This window comes from Cnephaeus nilssonii (genome assembly GCF_951640355.1).
Source record: "Cnephaeus nilssonii genome assembly, chromosome: 6".
NCBI lineage: Eukaryota > Metazoa > Chordata > Mammalia > Chiroptera > Vespertilionidae > Cnephaeus > Cnephaeus nilssonii.
The window spans coordinates 29,796,659-29,818,289 of record NC_137077.1 but is presented as its reverse complement, the minus strand read 5'-3'; the positions used below and the strand labels follow the sequence as shown (position 1 = coordinate 29,818,289).

Below are 21,631 nucleotides of genomic sequence, written 5' to 3'. Positions count from 1 at the left end.
CCTACAGCAGCAGCAAGAAGTCCATCCCTTTAACTGTTGTTAAAGTCTGTTTTTAAATAGTTAGTTGGCTTTTCTTTTTTATCAGTGCAATGATGATTAACCATCAGGTCATTGTCCTAGGCAGATAGAAGAAAATTAACTAGCTATTCTAAGAGTCTGTTCCAGACTCTTTTTTATTTCTGAGAATAACTTTGTTTAGTTAATTAAACTGGTTTCTTTCTTTTTAAAATTTCTTTATTGATTAAGGTATCACATATTTGTCCTCATCCCCCCATTCCCAACCCAAACCCCTCCCCACGCATGCCCGCACCCCCCTGTTGTCCGTGACCACTGGTTAGGCAGATTTTTTTCTTTAAATATACAAATGAAAGAGATGATAAAACCCTTCCAAATAGAAAACAGTTCAAGGCCTTTAAAAAAAGTCAACAGGTTACTTTAGCATTCAAAAGATAAAACACACCCTTTTTTTTGGAAGGGAGAGAGAGAGAGGGAGAAACATCAATCTATTGCCTCACACATGTGCCCTGATTGAGGATCAAACCCACAACCTATGTATGTGCCCTGTCTGGGAATCAAAGCAGCAACCTTTTGGTATATGGAATGATGCTCCAACCAATTCAGCCACTGGCCAGGGTTAGGATAAACTGTTTTTGCTTGATATTTGTGGGGAACTTCTAATATGATGTGGATGGAAACTGGATGTCTCATATGAAATAGTAAATAACCAATTTATTAAAAGTCTACTGGCCTGGTACACGAAATTCATGCACAGGGTGTGTGTGGAAGGGTGTCCCTCAGCCCGGCCTGCACCCTCTCCAATCTGGAACTCCTCAGGGGATGTCCAACTGCTGGTTTAGGCCCGATCCCACAGGTATTGGGCCTAAACTGGCAGTCGGACATCCCTCTCGCAATCCGGGACTGCTGGCTCCTAACCATCACCTGTCTGCCTGCCTGATTGCCCCTAACTACTCCGCCTGCCAGCCTGCTCACCCCCAACTGCCCCTCTGCCAGCCTTCTCGCCCCCAACTGCCCCCCTGCTGGCCTGCTTGCCCCAACTGCCCCCCCCCCCCGCCAGCCTGATCACCTTCAACTGCCCTCCCCTCCTGGCCTGATCGCCCCTTACCACCTCTGCTCAGCCCCGCCACTATGGCTTTGTCCAGAAGGTCTCCCGGTCTAATTAGCATATTACCCTTTTATTAGTATAGATAGGTTTTCCAAGTGACAAAATTTTAAAAAATGATAAAAGTCAAAACTTCACTTCATGATAGATTACATCAAAGCCTTAAGAAAGAAAGGTTACATAGATTTCTTCTATTGACTTGGCTTTAGAGAAGAGGGGAGCTTGAACCAATTGAAAATTTTCTTTTAGAGGGTTTAAGTTTCATCCCTCATTCATTTAATCACTAAGTCAGACAATTTTGACTCCCTCTGATACCTCAGACATTGGGTTCTGTTCTGGAGATATACTGATTTAAATCTCACATGAAAAAATATGTATATTTGTTATATTATATGCGTAACTATTACATATAGCTATTATATAGAGAATACATTAATAGCTATTATATATATGACTATTATAAAGAACAATACACACACATATACACAGACATAAATATGTAGCAATGTGAGGATGTATCTATATGAACACATTGTTATCCCTTATCACTTCTGAAGGACAATTTTTGAAACAACCTCAGCAATATACGTATAAGTTCTATATATCGGTTATTTGATAGATTAGTGGTATCCTGGTTTATTCTTGAAAGTTTGGAATCATGTGAAGAATCAGAGAGTGTGGAGAGGGAGAGGGGTTTTGGAAATTATTATTTTTAATTAAATATATTTTTATTGATTTTAGAGAGGGAAGGAGAGGGAGTGAGATACAGAAACATCAATGATGAGAGAGAATCATTGATCGGCTGCCTCCTGCATGCCCTACCCTGGGGATTGAGCCCGCAACCTGGGCATGTGCCCTTGATCGGGAATCGAACTGTGACCTCCTGGTTCATAGGTTGATGCTCAACCACTGAGCAACACCGTCTAGGCAGTTTGGGAAATTCTTAATTTCTCAATTAAGGGAAACTGGGAGATTAGGTCCCAGCTCCCAATAGTCCTCTGCTGAATCAGAATCTATATGGCGGTCCCAGCTCACACCCAGGGCATTCTGATTCAGTTGAACAAAGATTATACTTTTTATTCATTTTTAAAAAAATAAGACTTCAGTTAATTTTTATGCAAGGCCAAATTTTGAGAACCACTGTAGCAGAGATAGAGAATATTTTCAGTTGTTCTTGTGGATTTTCCTTTCATTCAGAGTAGGAATACAGTTTAGGTGATCCCATGCTAATGCTTTTCTCTGCAAATTTTTATTCCTCAAGGTACATCCCATAAGGTAAATAGGACAAATTAATAGAGAACCTTTATACTCCCTAAACTAAAGCTATCTGGTGAAATTCTGGAGTGTTTCCAGAGGTCAAAGAGCACTTTTCGTGACCTTTTCTCTGCTGTGACTGTGTAAGTGTTGAGACTGTGCTGTGCGACTTGTGAAAGAATATAGTTGGTTGGAGAAAAGGAGTTGCAACAGTTCTTTCAAGGTCAATATTATGCCAACATCCCTGGGTCAGGAGAATTGCAAAGTTTGCTTTAAAAATCCAGTAATATTTACTTCAGAGATAATCATTACAGTTCTGATGACATGCTATGTTCTTTGAAATCTGATAAATTTTGATGCCAATTTGTCTCTGATACATGCTAACTATATGGACTTATGTAGGTTACTTAAGTTTTCTGCTCATCAATATTCTCATCTAGGAAGACAATGCTTGGGGTAGAATTAAATAATGTGTGTACAGACATTATAGATTCAATTCCTAATATCTAATGAGTGTCATTCTATGAAATTTGTGTACAGCGCTATGAATATTTAAAGTGATTAATTTATATCAAACCAAAGTAAAAATCTAAGACATGTGCCCAGTGCTTTTTCAACAGTTTTCACTCCGGGTTCTCAGGTGGGTGCCCTCAGGTTCAAGCAAATCTGTCACTGCCTGCCCACCTTACCTCCCTGGGCATGGTCAAGAGGAAGCCCCAGGAGACTGTATACTTCTAGAAGGGACCCACATATCCCTACTCATTGACACTAGGCCCCGCCATCATCATAATTCATCTTATTCTGACCATCTCCTTATGCTAGTCACCACCCAAGAAGTTAGGGATTCCATGATCTCTCTCATCAGTTCCTGTCTAATCCCATATCACTCCGCACATCTGTGTTTCTGCCCATCCCCTCTTGTCTCTATCAATCCTAAACTGACTGAGATCCTTCTCTTGATCTTTGTGGAAGTCATGTTTAATCACCAGTAGAATTACCTTTACCTTCAGCCTGTTATCTGAATTTATTTTGCTTTACCTGTTGCTCTAACTTAAACCTGGCCCTTCCCTGGAGTCACTGCCTCTCCTGCTACCATGATCAATGGGGCTGCACCATTCTCCATGCTGTGTCATTGCTCCACACCGGTTGGACTGGTTTCCAGTTTGTATTTCCACTTTCACACCCTCTTGCCTCAGAACCCATCATGCATTGCCGGGAGCCAGTTCCAGCATGTCATAATTACAAGAGTTTCATCAAAAGGTTGATGAAGCTTGGGGGCTCAACAAGGGCTGAGCCACATATGTAATCATTTGTTGGAATGGCTAAAAAACATCTCTCCCAAACCTAAATAGGATAATCATTTGCTGCCAGACAGCTCAAGGCATCTTAATCTACATGTTATTGCCTCCTGTTGGCCAAACACCTGAACAGCTGTAGGCTATTCCCCAATCTGACAATGCTTCTATAAACCCTACCCTTTGAAACCCTACCCTTTGAAGTGTATTATCTCCACCTTGCCTTAGGACAAATTGTGTTAATAAAAAGCACGGAGTCCTGAGACAAGGAGAGTCTTTAGCTCCTTTAGCTGAAGCTCCTCTGACCACCAATGCCTTTCAAAACTATCTTTCGTCTTTGGACTCCTTATTGAATCTATGCACAGCCTTTCTCCAGATTGCTGAACCCTTCGTAATGCTGGGACAAGAACCCCAGCAATTCATATCAACAGACTATCACTTATCCTTCTGTTGGAATTATCTACCAATCCTTAAGTCACTTATTCCATGACAGTTTTAGTTCTTGGCTCAAAGCCAGTCTCTCAAAGTAGTACTGCTATGATAATTGTTGGTGATTTCAACCACCATGAAGAGAATCCTTATCACTCTGGGGCTTCTTAGTTTTTCAACCTTTTCTTTTCCAAAGATATCGCTTCTGTTCACTCCAATGGACATATTCTAGACCTGTCACCCCCAAAAGTATAAGTTCTCCATAATAGCAGTTTCATGGATTGGATTATCACTGTCTTCCAGCTCATACTCTGTAGTACCACAGATGCAACAATGCTTCCACTGACCAGGATCTATAATCCACTGATAGATTATTCCAGGGATTTCACTGTTCTTTATTTTATGTCCTCATTTTCCTCCACACCTGGATTAAATTTAATTGTCATGGTAATCACTTTCTTTGATACACTTTTCAAATCATTTGTGACCCTTGAATCATTATAATTGTTTGATAAAGCTACAGCCTTGATTACATCCAATTCTTAGACACTTCTGTCTATCCATGCTGATGAACGTAATTGAAGAAAAACCTTCTACCATCTTGACTTAAAACTTATGATCATGAAGTTGAAATGGCCCTTTGTTTTGCCAGCTAGAAATCAAGTTCCATTTTCCTTATCATAGTTATCTTGCTTTCTGAGTAACTATTTTCTTTGCTTCATGTCTTTCCTCAAAACTCTCAGTCATCCTTCCTATCCCCACCTTCAGCTATGACTATTTCACTGATGAAAACAAAGAATAAAACTTCCAAGAGCTCCTTTCACCTACATCTATCTATTTAGTGAATCAGTGCCACATGTGTGCCTTCATGACCTGTCCATGCTCTGGCCAAGGCCAACCTCCACTTGTACACCATATTGCCTCCTCTCCTTGTGCTCCCAAGGATATCCATTTTCATTTTCTAAAGAAATGTTTCCATTAGCGCAGAAACATGCTATCGCTTTCCTGTTTTCAAAAATCTTTCTTTTGATTTAATTCCCCTTGTAGGTATTGCGCTATTTCTTGTGTTATTTTTACAGAAGAAACAAAACCTTCTCAAAAAGCTTATATATTGTCATTGTTTTCCATTACTTTCTTCACATTCTTTCCAGAGTACACTTCAATCAAGTTTTTGCCCCCAATCTCCACTCAAACTACTCTTGCCTGCATCATGTTACCTAAATGCTACATATAATGGTCATCATCTGACTTGAACTACTCACAGTATTTTTCAGAGCTGATTATTCCTTCCTTGAGAGGAAATACATTGTAGGAAACCATCCTTAATGCATTTCATATTTTTATACTATTGTAAATTATATTATTTTAATTTCTGCTTAATGCTGGGTATGTAGAAATAAAACAAAATTTTCTTTATTGAATTTGTATCTTGCAACCTTACTAAGTTCACTTAGTAGTTTTAGTGGATTTAAAAAAAATACATTTCTTAGGATTTTTAGTGCTTTAATGTAAGGTAATGTGTATAATACCATTTTGTATGCAAATAAAGACAGTTGCCCTTCTTCCTTTGCAATTTGAATGTTTTTCCCTTCACCCATGCCTTGTTGCACTAGAACCAATAGTGTCCTTTCTAGACTATCATATCCCAAAATAGAAGTGGTTGAAAGCAGGCATCCATCCCTTCCTTGTTCTCAATTATAGAGGAGAAAGTGTTCAGTCTTTCACAGTTATGTATGATGCTAGCTGTAGGTTTTTTGTAGGTGTCAGTTAAAGAAGTTCCCTCCTACTTCTAGTTTTCTGTGAGTATTTCTTATCATTAATGAATGACTTAAGATTCAAAAGTCAATGAAGTAATTCACCCCATCAGTAGCATAAAAAAGAAAAAAAAATCTTAAACTTATATAATCATTTCAAAAGATGCAGACAAGGCACTTGATAAATTTCTTCATTTACTTATCATTAAATCACTTAGCAAACTATGACTGGAAATTCCTTAAGGTAATAAAGAGTATCTGCCAGAACACCTACATAATCCCTACACTTTATTTTTATTGGAAATCAATATATTAATGAATAGGGAGAAAATAAAGGGGTCAATAAATCAAAAATTCAATGAGTTAGGAGGAAGGGGATACTGGGAGTAAGGAGATGAAGAAAAAAAGTGTAAAGATAAACTTATTATTATGGAGTTGTTCTAGGTAATGACAAATACAAAAAAAAGGTGACTAAAGAATGGAGTGACTAAAATAGAAAGGATGAGAACATTTTTTCTGCTGCTCAACAAGGCATAGAAATTCTACTCAAGGCTGTCTCTGTTGCGTCTTCAGGTAATGTGCAAATGTTCTATAAGTGCATTCTCAAATGTGGTAGCAACTAGTTACATGTGGCTATTGAGTACTTCAAATGTGGCTAAGATTACCACAGAATTAAAATTTTTATTTAATTTAATTTATTGTTAAGTAGCCACATGTAGCTAGTGTCTACCTTTATTAGACAGCATTACTTCAGGATATAAGTATGTACCATGGTTGAGATGGAGTAGAAGAAGAACGTTTTTTTCCCAAGAGTGTCACAAAATTTCATTTAAACCATTCATAAGCTTTTACCTTTAATCTCTTTCCAAGGCCTGAAATACCAGCTCATTAGGCTGTTGGGAAACAGAGGGGATAGGCAATGTTGCATTGCTTCTATTTTCTTATTTCTTTTCCCCCTTTTTCTCTTTTCTCTCTCCTTCATTTTCTGCTATCTTTCAAGGTAAAGGATCAAGCACGATGTCAGAAACATTACAATCACTCATGGCATGGTAGCTGTCATAATATACTTTTTCTAATCATAAGCAACACTGCAATGAACATCTTTTTAATACAAATGTTTGAGTACATCTATGATTATTACTGTAGAGCCAAATTTACTGATTCAAAGAGTGTCAGTTTTTCAAAACCCACTTTTAATTTGTGTTCCAGAAAGATTCTATCAATAACAGTCCTTCAATATATGCATAGCACCTCTCAATTTATATTCATCAGCCACATATTTTTTTCTTGGACAATTAGTTGCAAAATGGAAAGTCACTATTATTTCATTTATTTGATTATAGACCATATTCATGCTAATTCAATAGAGTTACGACCGAGTTCTCTAATATATTTCTTATTATATATGTATTATTTTCTCCACTCTTTCTAGTTCTTTTTGGCTCAAACTCAGAATAATATCTTTTCATCCATAAAAGGGAAAATGTGTCTCCTCTTGAATAGCACCACAGTTGGCTTTCTGTAATATAAATCCGAATTAGCTCTATTTTCTGATACATTCTTAACACTACAGACCACAAAATAATTTTTTTTCTGGAAATTCCAATTTTCCTAGAGAATTTTCAAGTTGTTTGTTCCCCTACAACATAACAAAGATCAGTCACAACCCCCAAAATTGTCTTGGGAGCCACAGAATTCTCCTGTCCTCAACTACTGCTAATCAAGTGTCTGCTGAAATTTCCCTTACCTCCTTGGATCATCTACCCATTTTCCGCAGGCCTCTCTAAGTGTATTAAGCATGACTCCTTCACGCATTCAGATGTCCTCTTGGATGTCTGTGGCTGCCGAACAATGCTTATAACACCACACGCTGGCTAGCTTAATCAATCACTCCAGAAGCTAAGACGAGAGAGAGTGGTGGGTTTTGAAGTAAAGAAGGCCTAGGTGGACAGGAGCTGACATTACGGTTATAAATCAGAAACAAACGCAAAAATCCAAGTAGAAATTACCTGTGTAGTGCTGATGATTCTGAAGTTCTCCAGCCAGTAGGTGGAAGCAGACTCCTGTCTGTGAAGATGAATACTGCTAGTACGAACAGTTCACAGCTGAGTGGCTATTTAGTACTTTGCAGCAAAAGCAGCGTTCACTCTTCAGGAACCAGCGATTTCTGGCACACTATTTATGCGGTTACTAATCCCTAATCAAAGGAGATTAGGGGCCTTCACAAATTTAACCCATGCCTAGGACATGACAATATTTTTCCATGCAACTTCAGCTTAGGTGAAGTAAACATAATAACTAAAGAATAATACCTTCTCTGAGTAGGTTTTTCATTGCTAATAAGTTAATCATGTTACATGGTAAAAATGAATTCCGTTCTTGCCCCATTCTCCCAGAAAGACAGTGCTACTTGGCTTAGGGCCAGGAGGACAGGACTAGACTTGGAAGGGAAAATCCACAGGGAAAAGAGCAGGGTGTGTGTGTGTGTGTGTGTGTGTGTGTGTGAGAGAGAGAGAGAGAGAGAGAGAGAGATGCATTATTTAGTAATGGGATAATGTCCACTGAATTTCATGAGAGCAGAGATATATTTACAATGTTTGCTTCAAAGGTCAATACAATTGTGCTGGTGTAGTGGGTACCCCTTGAATATTTGTTGAATAAAATGGTGAATGATTAAATAGAAGGTGGAATTGTATCTCTTCTCAGGATTTGAGATTTCAGCAGTGTCCCTTTGTCAAATTAGGTAATATATAAAAGGAAGTTGAAGGGCAGTGGAGAATGATGATGTGGGAGGTGAATAATGGTCCCAAAGATATCCATGTTCTAATTCCTGGAACCTGTGAATGTTACATTACTAGTATATGGCAAAAGGGACCTTGCAAATGTGATTAAGAACTTAAAATGGGGAAAGTATCCTGGACAATCTGGATGGGTCCTAAATGTAGTCAGAAGTATCCTTTAAGAAGGAGGTAGAAGCAGATACGACTACAGTCAGAAGAGGAGGCGATGTGATGATAGGAACAGAGATTGGAGCTGTATATTTTGGACAGGGAAGAAGTGGCCCCTAGCCAAGGAATATAAGAGGCCACTAGAAGCTGAAAAAGGTAAGAAAAGAGATTCTCCTCCCGGAGCTTCCAGAGAAGGAACCAGCCTTGCTGACCTGTTGACATTAGTCTAGTGAAACTGATTTCAGACTGTGAACTCCAGAGCTGTAAGATAATACATTTGTGTTGTGTTAAGCTGCCAAGTTTGTGATACTCTGTACAACAGCAACTGGAAAATAAGACAAGTGGGAACTGCCTTCTCCATCACTCATCTCTCTTCTTGAGCCTAGAAGTTGGAGGAAGGGAGGTATGGGAACATCAGGTAGAAGGAAGAATGCAAGATTGGGGGGCACAGTAGCAGCAACTGTTGCCCCAGGCTGTTTGGGACATTTCTAGAGATTGTAGAATGTTTTGATGAAGGCAGAGAATCAAGGAGCCCCTGCCATGAGAGTGACTGGATTCCCTCTGGTAGGGTAAAGCGGGCATGAGTGTAGGTGACGTCCCAGCCCAGATGGGGCACTTTGTAAATTCCAAGCCCAGATTGAGAATTGCAAAGACTCCATTTGAAAGTGTACAATAACAAGCAGTCATCACAAGCAGAACTGCAGTAAACTACACACTTTCGAAATGGCCAGGGTTCTGGCAAGGTGGTATGGTTGTTGGTGTTGTTGTTTTTTAATGTGTGTTTCTGAATAAGGCAAAACAGATGCACTTGTCAGCCTCTTGAATACTTTTCTGTCTTGGGACTGGAATCTTTCACCACCAAAGTATTTTGTTTATGAAGCATGGAGTGTGTTCCAATCACATTGGCCTTAGGCATGAAATAAATCAATGCCTGGATTTTTAAAATATGGATTTAATCCAAGCCAGACCTGGCCTAAAGCACTGTAAAACCTAAGATTGAGTTTTACTGATGTTGGAGGATGAATGTTAGAAAATTCAATTTATTAAAGAGTCTTATGTGTAGATGCACCTGAATGACCTTGGTAGTAAAGTCCAATTAATTGTAAATAATACCTTAATAACGCCTTTCTATAAAGAGCCACTCATGTAACACTTGGGGTAGAAAGTTCATTAGCTTTTAGTCTGTGACATTTATGCACACACATTTTTTTAGGGATGTACTGATTCTTTCTTAATAGAGACAAAGCCTTCAACACCTCCAGTTACTGTCCTGCCTCTCTCAAATCTGGGATATTTTCTTCAGTCATTGGGTGTCTACTCTGTTCCAGGTTCGTTACAGTGGGGAATAACAACTATTTTTTGACACGGTCTAGAACTTGCAGACAGTGAATAAATCAGTAAGAAGATATATATTAAGGAGATGATAACTGCTATTGAGAAAAATAAATAAAGTTAATGGGATAGAGAGAGGGACAGCAGATGCTATTTTGGAGAGGGCTATCAGAAAAGGAAGGGTCTTCGAAAGGCTGATGTTTGAACAAAGGGGGAGTGAGGGATCAAGTGCTATGGGGCAAAATGTTGCAAGCAGAGGACTGAGGAAGTGCCAAGACTTTATATAGGGGTTGCTTGGTGTGTTGGGGAAACAGAAAGTAGACTGGAGTGGAGCAGAGTGAGTACAGGAGGAGTGGGAGGAAATGACATCAGCGAGTTAGCTGTGTTTCGATTAGGCAAGGCCTGGTAAGGCCATGGTAACATTTGATATATATAATTCCAAAAATTATGTGCTATATCATGTGAGCATTTGAATGCTTTATTGGAGTTCTTCAGACCTAGTTTTTATTCTAGGTTAGTCTACCTTGAACTTCACAGGCCTTGATTTTCAACCTAGTGTGGTCAATGACAGGTCTCACTGGAGAGGTCACAGGATAAGAAGTCAGGGCGTCCATCTAGCAATCGCAGCTTAACTAGTAAGTAATTTGTTTTTGTGGTCTAGGAAACTTTTCACTTCTGAAGTCTGGATCCTCTAACCTGTTAATTTATAACTTCTGAGATCTCCTGTGGGGTGATACTCTGATCACTAGGACAGCAGGGACTCTGTGTGCCTCAGTTAGAGCAACTGTCATTATGGAGTTATTAGCAAGGTATGAACTACCAAACTTTTTTATTCACAAGTCAATCATTTTAGCTAGCCCTGGGGCTTTAAGAAAGTTTCAACCAGATAAGGCGAATGAACAATGGACTAAGACTCCTGCTCTGTCAATAGCTGATTCTCTGACCTTTGCAAGCCAGGCTAATTCATATAATCCTTTTATGGTCTCAGATTATTCACATATAATCAGAAAAAAAATATTGATCTTTTGGATTATATAGAGAATTAAGAGGAAAAATGTATATGATTTAGATCCCCCACGTGATTCATAGACTCAATAAAGTTTAAGAAGTCCTAAACTGGGTAAAAGGTGAAAGAAGGAAACAAGTAAAGTGTTGTCTAGGTAGACATAGTAGCAGGTATGAACAGCAGCTTTAGGAAATTGCACATATTACAATGTGGCCAGAGGATCCAGGTGAATAATTTGAATTAGGGGTGTTGTGGGAGATGGAGCTGAGGAGACTGCCAGAGACCAGATCCTGAAAGGTCACACTTTATCAAAGAATTCGGAGGTTTCCTGAAAATGTTGGGAGTTGCTGGGTGATTTGAATAGTAGAATGTCATTAGCAGATTAAAAAAAAAATGTTTTTATTGATTTCAGAGAGATGTAGGGAGAGGAAGAGAGGAATAGAAACATCAACGATAAGAGAGAATCATTGATTGGCTGCCTCCTGCAGGCCCCCTACTGGGGGATCAAGCCCGCAACCTGGTCATGTGCCCTGACCTGGAACTGAACCATAACCTTCTGGTTCATGGGTGGACGCTCAACCACTAAGCCACACTGTCAGGGCCATAAGCAGATTTTAACTATAGATACATGATATAAATATCACTGGGTTTTGTAATATACAAGAAAAAATGGCAGAAAACGTATCAACTTTGAAAACTGATCTATAATAATAAAAGCACAATATGCTAATTAGACTGGATGGCTGAACGACCTTCCGGATGACCTTCCGGATGTAGCTGAGGCAGCTGCCACGGCTGTGAGGGCCAAGCCCCTTGCATGAATTTCGTGCATTGGGCCTCTAGTATTCTTATAATATTGAGTCTTCTCATCAGGAATATAGTTTGTGTTCCTCAGTAAAATGTTATCTTTAAATATATATATATCAATTATTTCTCATTCTAGTCCTCATAGTTGTGTTATTATAATTTGGAATGTATTATTCTATTTTATTTTCTAAAAAGGTTATTTAATATTTTTCATTCCATTTCATGTATAACAGATTTAGCTAAGTAGTTAGTTGCTTAATGTTTATGTTGTAACTAGCATTCTTTACCAAAGTCTGGTTTAGTTTGTTCAGCAGGCTCTCTAGATGTTTCTCAGGAGGTGATGGGAGTACCTGTGAATGATTATCATTTGACTCCTCCTTTTCAAAGTTGACACTTCTTTTTTTAAATTGTATTTATTGGTGTGACATTGGTTCACAAAACCATATAGGTTTCAAAAGCTGATACTTCTTATGTCATTTTTTTTTGTCTGTTACAAAACTCAGTGATATTTATATGTACCATATATTTTATGGTTTCTGGTCTTAAACCCTCAATAAATTTCCAAAAGGATAAATTGAGTAGGCTACACTACCACATTATAAATGTGAGTAATCTAAAAATTAAAAGATAAGCTTAAATTGAAATATCCACACATAGGGATATTTTAAATCATTCTTTTAGAGAAATAGGAATTTTGAAGCAAATAGGAAATCAAGGATGAATTTGTAAACAATTAGAAAAACATCATTGGTACTGCAGCATGGCAAACTTTTTGTGTTATAAACAAAGCTGCACGTTAAAGTATATTGTTTTCATTACTAAGCTAGAACATACAGTTATAAGAAAACAAATCAACATTTTAGGTAAATACTGTTTTAAGCATGCCTCAAGGAAACAGAAGGAAGAAAATAATTAAAGCAAAAAATAATCAGCAAAGAAACAGAATCCAAAAGCCATTTCTTTGAAAATTCCAATGATATGTTTCTGATAAACATAATACACAAAAAAGACAAACCCAAGTATACAATATCCTCTTTCTCTAAAATCAATAAAAACATATTTTTAAAAAGCAACATAACTAATCAAAACTTTTCAAGGTATTTCTTAAAAAGGTTAAAAACATTCTTTCAATTGTTAAAGGAACAGATAATTCCTATGCTATAAAATCTTTTTCAAAAACATTAAAAGAGAAATAGTTTTCTAGTTAATTTTATAAAACTGCATAATCCTGATACCAGAAGCCAATAAAGACTGCAAAATAATTAAAAAGGAGGATAAAATTGTGTTTTCCAAATACTTTCTTGCATCGAAAATTAATTAGATCCAAGACTTGCTAATAAAAAAGTGGATTTAATGCCAAATAAGTTTGAGGCACACATCCTCTTTAGGAGAATGTCATTGTATATCATCATAGTAAAGATTCCGAGAGATTCTGAAGTCATATGAGAGCATCACTAACTCAACATGTTCTAAAATTGTTTAAACATAAAACATATTTTACATCATATCTATTAACATTTAAATACATTAATGTACCTCTATTGCCTGATTCAGAGGAGGTCCTCCTTAATAAGTTTTTCCCCTTCTCTTATTCATTCTTTTTTATGTCTTTTTTATTCATTTTTTCAATTGCATTTTACATTCAATACTCATTCTTTTTTCTAATGGTGAAGTTTTATGGCTCCAACGGTAGATGGAGTCAATCTTAATCATAACCATTCAGGCTTTTCCTAGATCTAATGTTTACAGGGTCGACTAAAAATTTTATCATTGTTTCAGGCCTTTCCTAGATCTAATGTTTACAGAGTTGACTAAAAATGTTATCATTGTTGACAATGTAAAAGTAAAGGTAGAACTAACAGAAAGAGGGAGATGAACACAAGTTTGGACACTGGGAGGTAAGAGAGGGAACTCTAAGAACTTTATTTTTTAAAGTGAGAAAACACATGATACTTTTCATGCTTATTAAATAGGAAATGGATAGAGGTATTGATGTGACATTTGAAGAACTCATACTAGTGACCTCACTGTGTGCAGATAACAGAGGAAGAACAACAAAGGATGAGTGACATTAGTTGTAATCTATCAGAATCAATAGATAGTGCCCAAAATTAATAAATCAGAAAATGGTATGTGCATATTATTTAAAGATATGTAAGTAACCATCAGAAAAAGCTAACAAACCAAACTGGTTAGAAGTAATTGCTTTTGAGGAACAGAGAAGTTGGGGTAAAGGACTGTTACTTTTCGTTTTAAATCTTTTTGTACCATTTGATTTCTTTTAAAACATGGGTATGTTTTAGTATGCTAAAACATTTCTAATGTAGATATATAAGATTAACACTTAGTAAACTTAGAGGAAGACAGCAAATTTGGATATAGATTAACATAGACATAATGTGGCTATTTGGATGTGATAAACCTCAGTTTAAATCTTTGCTCTACCAACTACTAGAACTTGTTGACTTAGGACAGTCACTAAAACTCTCTAAGCCTCAGTTTCTTCCTCTGAAAACTCAGAAATTACTAGTATACCTAACACATAAGATTCTTTTGATCCTTGAAATTGAGATAATGTGTCTAACGCTCTCAGCACATCAGGAAAGTGCTTAATACTGTTTCATTGAAGAGTTGCTATAAAAATTATAAAAGCAATTATTATTCCCAAGAATATGTTAGAGTCAATTTATTCTTTCAGTCTCCCTTTATGGATGAGCGTATAATATGTAATATTTAAGTGGAGATTTCTTAAATGCTAATGGTCACAAATGTTCCTCCAGTTGTTTTTAGAAGTTTCAGATGATTTGTTTTTATTACCTGCTTTAGAGGCATAATGATGTAATGGAAGAACCCAGCATTAGTTTGACTGCCTCCACCCTGGGCAAATCATTTAACCCAATTTAAGTCACTCCATTTATAAAATGATATTGCTGGAGCCTTATTTGTCTGAAGGTTGTAGTGAATCAGATGTTCATTTGAGGCGCTAGTCAACTCTAGGGACCATGGCTATAGAAAAAGGAAATAAAGTGGCCCATTGAACATGGAGCAATTGTGGGATCCCACATGTCAGTCAAGGCCTGACCTCTAATGTTTGGCTCTGGGGCTGAGGGAATATTTCTGACCTCTGAAATGGGTTTGGTTTGTTAAAAAAAAAATCATGTGCTTTCTGAGGCATAATAAGCCTGCTTGCTTCTGTCAGATGAATTTACTCATCTAAAACATCAAGGTCCCGTTCAGTAAATTCAATTCCCCTCTTAGGCCACACGACTGAGTTTAGAATATATTTAATTCCACTGGTGAATTAATGGTTATGCATAAAATATGCTTTCTTTTCATTGACATTCACTGCTTTTATGAAAAAATATCATTTGATCATCCTTTATGCCAATTTTTATTTTTTTAACTTATTCAGGAGTAAATTGGATAGAATCCTGTTTAGAAATTTACTTGCAAAGTAGTTATTTTGCAGGATATTGCTACAAAAAGCTTTGAAAAATAAAGAGGATGTGGGAGACAGGATGAGGAACCTGAATTTTAATTGCACCTCTACAAAGCAAACTCTTGACAAGTGTACTCACTCACCCATTCAGTAAATATTTGCTATGGGTAAGATTGATATTCAGATGACAAAAAGGATTCCTGCTTGCAAGTTATTAGGGCAACAGCCGGTGTGAGGTAGGCCTGCTGGAAATAAAACATAAGTCTATTTTCATCTCAAAAATAGTAAAAATATGAAAAAAAAACCCTTGCATCACCAATTAAAATAAAATGACAAAATTAATAAATATTTAAAGGACATTTTTCTGCTCTTCATCCCCAAACTTTCCATCTCCAGCTTTTTCCGTTCATATTCACAGGACTGGTATATAAAAGAAAAATTAAAAGACCGCAAGCTGTTTCGTTTGCATTTAATTCTCCCAGTGTGTGAGTAAGGCTACTGTGTTTTTGAGCTGGACCTTTTTGTTGGATTTAGGCTCCATGACACGCCTCAAAAAGACTCCTTGTTTATTGTTCTATTTGTTCTAGAGGCTGCTGAGACTTGTACAATTTCAAGACTCCACTGGGGTAGACTCCACGTTAAGGTCTGCTTTTCTTGGGAGGGCCAGGCCCTCTTGTGCAGTAGTGATGGAGAAAGAAAAACACAGCACAGAATTGAGCACAAGATTAAAGATGGTGGACAGCCATGGCGACTATATCTAGTCAGAGAAGCACCGGGAAGCTGGCAAGGAGGAAATGCCTGGCTTGACTTTTTCATTTGCAGAGAAACAGAGAGCTCTCTGGCAGGCAGTACCGGCAGCAGCCCTCTGCCCAGAAGCCCTTAGGCCCTGTGATAGGTGCCAGGGAGAGCACCAAAAAGAACCACACCAATCAACCCATCCCTCTGATTCCTGTTATAACACCTACATTTACTGTACACTTTCAGAAATTCGACTTGCAAATATGTGTTAGGATGACATCATGTGCATAAGTCTGGAGCTGCTTACATACATTAAGATATGAGCAGGATTGTATTTAACATTATTTTTTAATTCATTGAATTCATAGAAGAACAATCAAGCATATGAATTTTAATTTGATTACTTTACAACCATGGTCACTTGAAATGTTGCACATAAAGCACAGGTAATGAATGGTAGAAGAGCTAATAATCCAAAATTTAAATCCCCCAAGATCATTTGCCTCTATACATTTTTAAAAATATATATTTTTATTGATTTCAGAGAGAGAGAGAAACATCAATGATGAGAGAATTGTTGATTGGCTGCCTCCTGCACGTCCTCTACTGGGGATTGAGCCCGCAACCCAGGCATGTGCCCTTGACTGGAATCGAATCCAGGATCCTTCAGTCCACAGGCTGAAGCGCTATCCATGGAGTCAAACCAGCTAGGGCACCTCTACCCATTTCTATATCAATTATTGCATTTCAAAAGAAAGGAGAAGCTTAAAATGAAATTTTCTTTTACATGTTTTGACTCCATCCAACATCATCATGATTAAGGTGATATTTGAAGGATGCCAAGATATGGTTCAAATTTTAACAGTATTCTCTTATCCTAGACAAGTATCTCCGTTTAAAAATTACTTTGCACATAGCTTTTACACTATGGGGACAATTGTTATACTAGTTATATAGCTAATATGTCAATGGGTATAAGGTAAAATTAAGCAGAATGACTAACGAATATAAGCGATTTGTATATACATTAAAAAGTTTCACTTCATCACCTATATTTTCTATAATATGATTAATCATATTCATTATCAGATGCATTATCTAATACCTAGGATAAAAAGCAAAGTAGACATTTTTAGAAAGGATAAAGAATGTTCACGTTGATTAAACTTTGCTTGCAGAATTTTCAGAAAATAGAAAAGGTGGCTCAAGGCATCATTTTTTCTAAAGCCGTGTTTCCTTGCCTGGCCAGCAGTTGGGCTGCAGTAAATGATCACTTGTGGTACAATTTTCCTTGCTGATTCTTGTAGACACCATTGTTCTTTCTCTCTTAGTTCTGAAGATTCTGTGTTTTGAAACATACTTTTTCTTCAAAGTGAACAGTACTGCAATACTTAAGAAAATGGACATTATTCCCAGCAGGAGAGTTAGTCCCAGATAGATGTGTCTAGAAGAAGACAGAATCAGTCTTAATTATTGTAACTATCCAACTTTAAATACAATGTGAAAGAAAGGTCATAATAGCATTTAATAAATATTAATACCAATGAAATCCATCAAGATCCACAAACATACCATGAGAATGGTTTCTTTAAGAATGCAGATTCAGTCGTTATAAAAGGCCTTTCTTTGAACATATGAGACTATTTAAGGCAGTATGCTTGCATCAAGTAACTTTTTAGTAGTATTGTCATTTTCAGTTACTACTAATTTCCTAATCATTTACATCCTCTCTGTAAATTAGTTCCTTAGACCATATCCCTATTTGCCAAAAACAGTGCCAATTTATTGCAAGGTTGTCCCAGGGCAATTTTTAATAGTGCCCCCTTTCACTCTCAAAAGTGTCTGGGTTGGAATAATAAATCACGTGGTTACTCTTGAACCTTGCCCAAAATTCACTTCTACAGAAAAATTGCAAAAAGCAACGTTAAGGGGGAATCAGAGCTCTCAGTAGAAAAATAATGGCGTAAGAATAAACCAGGTGTTTAAATCTATTTCTTCCGTGAGAAGCTTGGAGTTCTACATTCTGTCATAAGACGTGAGGGTGTGGAAGGACAGGCTGAATGATCCATTCGATCACCTTGTACAGACACTCACAGTCTCTGATTGAATGACACTGTCTTTACATTGAAATGAATATAGCCTGAGCAAATGTGGGTGAAGCTGAACTCTACTTGCAGATCAGGTCCCTTTCAAAGACCAAAGTACATTCTCACATGACATCAAAGCCTGTTAAATCAAACAAACTTATTTAAGAGGATTGGCTCACACATCCAACTTCCAACTTCCATGGCTCAGCACCAGGTTTCTTTCTCTAGAAAATGCTCAGATTTTAAATCTTAAAAAAAAAAAAATCCCTCTTGCTTCTAAGCCATTGAAGCATTGCTTTAAGCAATAAGGGGACTAAATGTTTGATGAATTGGACTGAATGACGCCATAGTGAAAAAGCCATGCCCCCAGCCCCATACACACTCACACTCAAAGAGAAAACCTTTTACTTTTATGCATTTCAAGTACTGGAATAATTGAACATCAGTTTGGCAATAAAAGCCGGATAGATTTAGAGCCAAATCCAACTCTGGCCCAGGGGGATGATAGCTGACGTAAATGGGACAGTTTGGCTCAGTGTGAAAAAGAATGGAAATAAAACCAAAATATGACCTAAATTTAAATGCCTCTGAGTTTCAGGGAATTACTCATTTGTGTGCATAAACTTTCAGAATTCTACTCTATTCTGGAATCTTATGTCATATTTTTTTTTAGTGATTACTCATTAAAAATGCAAGTTAAGATTAGGAATGGGGAAAATTAAAAGTATAGCCAAGTAATTAAATGGTAATAGAATTATTCTGTAAAACAGGCTCCTTGATTAGGCTATCCTTTTTCTTACAAGCAGTGAAATGACATAAGGAAGTTAGTGCTGATTGCCTGTGCAGACCTGAGAGGTGATAGCAGTAAGATGTGGGAATGAGTTTGATACGGTACCTAAATGCATGTGAATCATAAAATCTGCAGGATCCTCTACTTCCACATCTTTTAAATCCCCATTTGAGGCACGAAGTGTCAATCAAAACTCCAAAATATACGGGAGCTGGGATGCCTGCTGTGAGAAAAACAAATAATTGCTGCTAAAAATATATGCACATTTTTTTGATTACCCTAAAAATGAATGACTATCTGGAACCACTTCCTTTCAGTCCATAAATTACTGCTTTGGAGATACCAGGGCATCTGAAAGTGACCAGAACATGCCACCCCCAATATGCCTCAGGTATAAAGATTATTTTGAGCTGGTTATTTTGAGACACAGAAACACAGGAGAAGCTCTGAAGATAGAGCACATTTATTTTTTCCTTTTTAAAGGGAAATTTACATTTATAAGGAAATCTCCATTTGTAAGGGAATCTCCCTTCCTGGGAAGATAGGAAGAACTCTAGAATCTAGAAAGAATCTAGTGATTCTATTATGCATAAAATCTCATAAACATGAAGAGCAATTCGTTAAATATAGCTAACAGCCAATTTGGATTATTTGGTGTTTTAAATAAAATTTCACTCTTTATATGTATTGTCCAATTTAATAGGTTATTTACTACTTAAAAATACTTAGGTGATACCTAACTTCAATTGCTCTCAATAATGTAAAGAAAGGCCAAAAAAATCCAAATGCTGGCAAACTTCTGTATATGTTTTAAAATTTTCATAATAGCAAATTTTCAAACATTCACAAAATTAGAGAGGATGATATAATAAACCCTCATGTGATATCAATAACTTCAACAAAGCTTAATATTTTATCATTAATGTGTAGTCTACCTCCAGACCCACATCTCCCCTAACCCCCCAAAACTGTTTTTGTAAATATTTTAAGAGAAGTCTCAGACATCATGTCAGTTCCCTTCTATGTCTTTCAGTATGTATCTTTAACTGATGACATTTTTAATCATACCCCTTTACAATAACTCTTTAATCTTATCAGAGATTTATATTCATGCTAAGAGATATTAAGTCAGATCAGACAGAGAAAGACAAATACTGTATGATCTCACATGTGGAATCTAAAGACAACAACAAAAAACAAACAAACAAAAAATCCCCAAACTCATAGAAAAAGAGATCAGACTTGTGGTTATCAGAGGCAAAGATGGGGGAGGGGGTTGTTTCCCCAATTTTATCAGGATTATATTGTATCTTCATATATTATACCCACTTTATGTTAAGATTTATATAAACCAAAAAAACAGACTTTTTTTTTTTAAAGCTCTGAGTTTGTTTTTCTCCCTGGTAATTCTTTTCTGTTAAATTACAGAGAAGCATTTAGGATTGTTTCACTTTCTTCTTACTAAGAACAGAAAACTTATCTGACTCATTCACATTATTTCCTATGGGTTTTAATTAATGTATATTGAAAAATCTAGTAGTCAGAAAAAAGTTCCAAGTACATTTAAAAAACTGCTTTGATTGAATGATCTGATCTTTCTACCAAAATGATATATCCTAGCATTGAGAGTAGCCCAAAATAATTCCTTCCATTTTAATAACTGATAAAATTACATTTAGGCTTTAGCTTTTCTTATTGATTCACATTTTGGCTTTTCTCTCAGAGGGATCTTCCTATAACAGCAGTGTTTTTTGTTTGTTTTTGTTTTGTTTTGTTTACAATAGATCACTGCTGGAAGAGACAATATCGCTACACAAAAAATGGCATTATCTCACAGATTCATTTTATTATAACATGGTCCCAAGCACTGGCTCTCCATAGATACTTCTGAAACAAAGGAAGAGAGAAGTCAAGGAAAGAAAGGAGGGAAGGGAGGAAAAAAGGACGAAAGAAAGTAAAAAGAATAGGGACCTAACCACCTATATCATTCAGTTATGTGTGATAATTCTTTAAAAATATTTAGAAAAATATTCCAAATACACTTGTGATGGCCACCATACTTAAAACATAGATTATACTTACCAAGAACTCTTACTGCTAAGGTGTAGATACCCAAGGCAAAAGATTTAAGTTGTGGCTTAATGCACCTAAAAGCAAGAAAAGCACTATTACAAATATATATGTGTATTCCATTAAAGCAAGTAATAATATTAGTGACAATCTACTTAGCATATGTAAAGTGATACTGGAATTCAAGTAGCATTTATGGCGATCCCACTAGTGTCCTAGCATAGGGAAGGCAAATTAGGCAAAATTAAAGGCAATGCATCAAGGAGTTTATAGTTAACATTCCTAGAAGGTAAATCAGCCCTACATGACATATTCAAATGGTGTTGGGTAAAGTAAAATCATGTTTAATCAGAAAAATAATAAAGACACAAACCACACACCCCCCCACAAACTTCTAAGATAGTGCAAGAATTTGAGGTAACAATAAGGACTTAATAACCTACAATTAGTTTTTGTGGTTTTGATCTAAAAGCAAAGGATCATATTGATCTGGATTTATACAATCACAATCACTGTGGCATGTATTTGTGCTCAATAGTGGACACCTGAAATTTTCAGCCAA

The 21,631-nt window shown here is 36.7% G+C and overlaps 1 protein-coding gene across 3 annotated transcripts in view; it reads right to left on the bottom strand.

The window, feature by feature from the left end:
• Nucleotides 1-16,459: 16,459 nt before the first annotated feature.
• The window catches only part of SLCO1C1 (solute carrier organic anion transporter family member 1C1), a 58,402-nt gene continuing 53,230 nt past the window's right edge, over nucleotides 16,460-21,631 (bottom strand). For all 3 annotated transcript variants that reach the window (XM_079775802.1, XM_079775803.1, XM_079775804.1), the window contains 3 exons: nucleotides 21,082-21,146; nucleotides 19,105-19,222; nucleotides 16,460-17,566 (listed from right to left, as the gene is read on the bottom strand). In XM_079775802.1, the coding sequence (XP_079631928.1) occupies nucleotides 17,344-17,566; nucleotides 19,105-19,222; nucleotides 21,082-21,146 (406 nt within the window). In that variant the 3' untranslated portion in view covers nucleotides 16,460-17,343. The remainder of the gene's footprint in view (nucleotides 17,567-19,104; nucleotides 19,223-21,081; nucleotides 21,147-21,631) is intronic.